The 2,392-nt window shown below is 29.9% G+C and overlaps 1 protein-coding gene across 2 annotated transcripts in view; it reads left to right on the forward strand.

The window, feature by feature from the left end:
• Window positions 1-2,250, forward strand: part of LOC106472535 (syntaxin-5-like) — a 24,342-nt gene extending 22,092 nt beyond the window's left edge. For both annotated transcript variants that reach the window (XM_013933190.2, XM_013933188.2), the window contains exons 9-10: window positions 1,575-1,696; window positions 1,896-2,250. In XM_013933190.2, the coding sequence (XP_013788644.1) occupies window positions 1,575-1,696; window positions 1,896-2,055 (282 nt within the window). In that variant the 3' untranslated portion in view covers window positions 2,056-2,250. The remainder of the gene's footprint in view (window positions 1-1,574; window positions 1,697-1,895) is intronic.
• Window positions 2,251-2,392: the final 142 nt, after the last annotated feature.

Below are 2,392 nucleotides of genomic sequence, written 5' to 3' on the forward strand. Positions count from 1 at the left end.
GTCAACTATTTGACCAGTGTTGCACTATTTAATCCTGTCAACTATTTGACCAGTGTTGCACTATTTAATCCAGTCAACTATTTGATCTGTGTTGCACTATTTAATCCAGGCAACTCACTATTGGAACCTCATTGTGTTAGAAATATTTGAGGGATAATGTACGTCCTGGGAACAAAGTTAGAAATATGCAAGATTCACTTACTAAAGAAAAACTTAGCCCAAGATTCTTATTTTCACTGATGAGTACATAAAAAGTGGATATGTAATAATGACAACAATAATAAAACTACTATCATTTAGAGCTACAGAATAGTATTAAGTTATATTTTTTCTTACTGCCTGGATATGAAAATCAGCAAAGCTTAAGAGTTCAAAAACCATGATATCTCCTGTCAGTTTCAATAATTGCTTAGGATTTGCCAACAGGAGTTAAAGAAGCATTTAATATTAACCCACCAAAAATGTTACATTACAACTAGATGTAGAGTATATATTTATAATCAAACTTATAAACATGTCATCTGCATACCACACTTAGTTTTCTGTTACAGATGCAATAAATAAAGCCATTTTTTTTTCTTACTGTAAAATTCTCTTATTTTGTCATCATGAGCTTCACCAATGTACAAAATAAGTTAATGAACATGTTTATTGATTCATTGAAAACCTTTGAATCATTTTCTTTGTGAATGTAACATAAAAGGTCAGTATGTTTTAAAATCATTTGTTTTGCTAGAGGTGCAAGCAATAGGTAAGTGGTTCAGGATATTATTACAAAAAGTATATACAGCATGCTTTAATTGCTGTTATTGAAGGGTAAAGTTAAAAGTTTATCAATATAGTGCCAACTTCATTAATTTCCATGAAAAATTAAAAGCTTTATAGAGCTTATAAAAGATAAGGACAACTTTGAGTATTGTCTATCCAAGGAAAATTGACAGCGCGTCTGTTTAAATTCGAGTCAACGTTCAGGTTATTTTAAGAAAATGTAAATTGATAATAAAGCAAGACACAAATGTAATAATATGGAGCATTTATTAAATGTTTTGGAATCTTCAAAATTCCATCTTCAGTAACCTAGAGGTACAAAACGAACACAATTGTAATTACAACAGAAATATGATATATGTAATACGTAATAAGTATAGAATTTGACTACAAAAAGTAGAAAAATATTTATTAAATGCTTCATATTATTATGTTTGTGTTTTGCTTTATTATCATAATATTTTTTGTTTCTTAATAGTTTCCATTAGGAAGGCTTAGAATTAGAACAATTCACATTCTCAGATAGAACCAGTGGAGTTCATTATACATCATTTAAAGTTTACACCTTTAATTTACCTAAGTCACTCATACTAAAATGTGTCAATACATTGTACATCAGTTGTGAAGAAAGCCACATGTTGAGTTACTATGCAAACTGACACAAGGATATATATATAGCGTGTAGTTAAATAAGGCTTTTCAAGTACAGCATGTAATACTTTGGCTTAAGCAACTTTGAATTTTGAAAAATACTTATGTTTTAATCTGCTAAAGAATATTGATTTTTTTTTTCTTCTGAAACTTAGGATGCCTACATCCAGAGTAGAGCTGATACAATGCAAAACATAGAGTCTACCATTGTTGAATTGGGTTCTATATTCCAGCAGTTAGCCCAGATGGTTAAAGAACAAGAGGAAATGGTTCAAAGGTTAGAGTAGCAATTTTTTTAAATATTTGTTTGTTCTATCATCATAACAAATTTTAGTTTAAATTAAATTAACTTTTGTGGCTATATCAACAAATTGACAAAAAAAATTTGTATTTCGTTAGACAGGTCTCCGAATTTTCCTGTGTCCTAAGAAGAAAAGGTTTATATTTAACTTGTATTATGATTTTATTATCTACAGAATTGATACAAATGTTGAAGATACCCAACTGAATGTTGAGGCAGCCCACTCAGAGATACTGAAGTACTTCCAGTCCGTCACATCAAATCGTTGGTTAATGATCAAAATATTTGCAGTTTTGATCTTTTTTTTCATCGTATTTGTTGTGTTTATAGCATAGTGAGAACATGATCTGAATCAGTACTGTAATCAACACCAGCAAAATTATCTTGATGTTTTGTTTTGCTGAGAGGTTTCCATAATTTCTATCTTTGTTTTTAGTCCTGAAATGGGGAAGCACTTAATCAATGTGAATAATAGGAATTTGGAGTGAGAGGAACAGTTTCTGTACAGTGATACGATACTTTCCTTACAGTTATGTAGATAACAGTAGTTTACCTTGAACTTTCTGTACAGTGTATTATTATTATTTCTGTAATTTATCCATCCTGTATTCACAAGAGGCACTTGATGTAAATATATCTAATTGTATATGTCACCTGTAGTTTATATCTGTT

This window comes from Limulus polyphemus, unplaced genomic scaffold, assembly GCF_000517525.1.
Source record: "Limulus polyphemus unplaced genomic scaffold, Limulus_polyphemus-2.1.2 Scaffold5410, whole genome shotgun sequence".
NCBI classification, from domain to species: domain Eukaryota; kingdom Metazoa; phylum Arthropoda; class Merostomata; order Xiphosura; family Limulidae; genus Limulus; species Limulus polyphemus.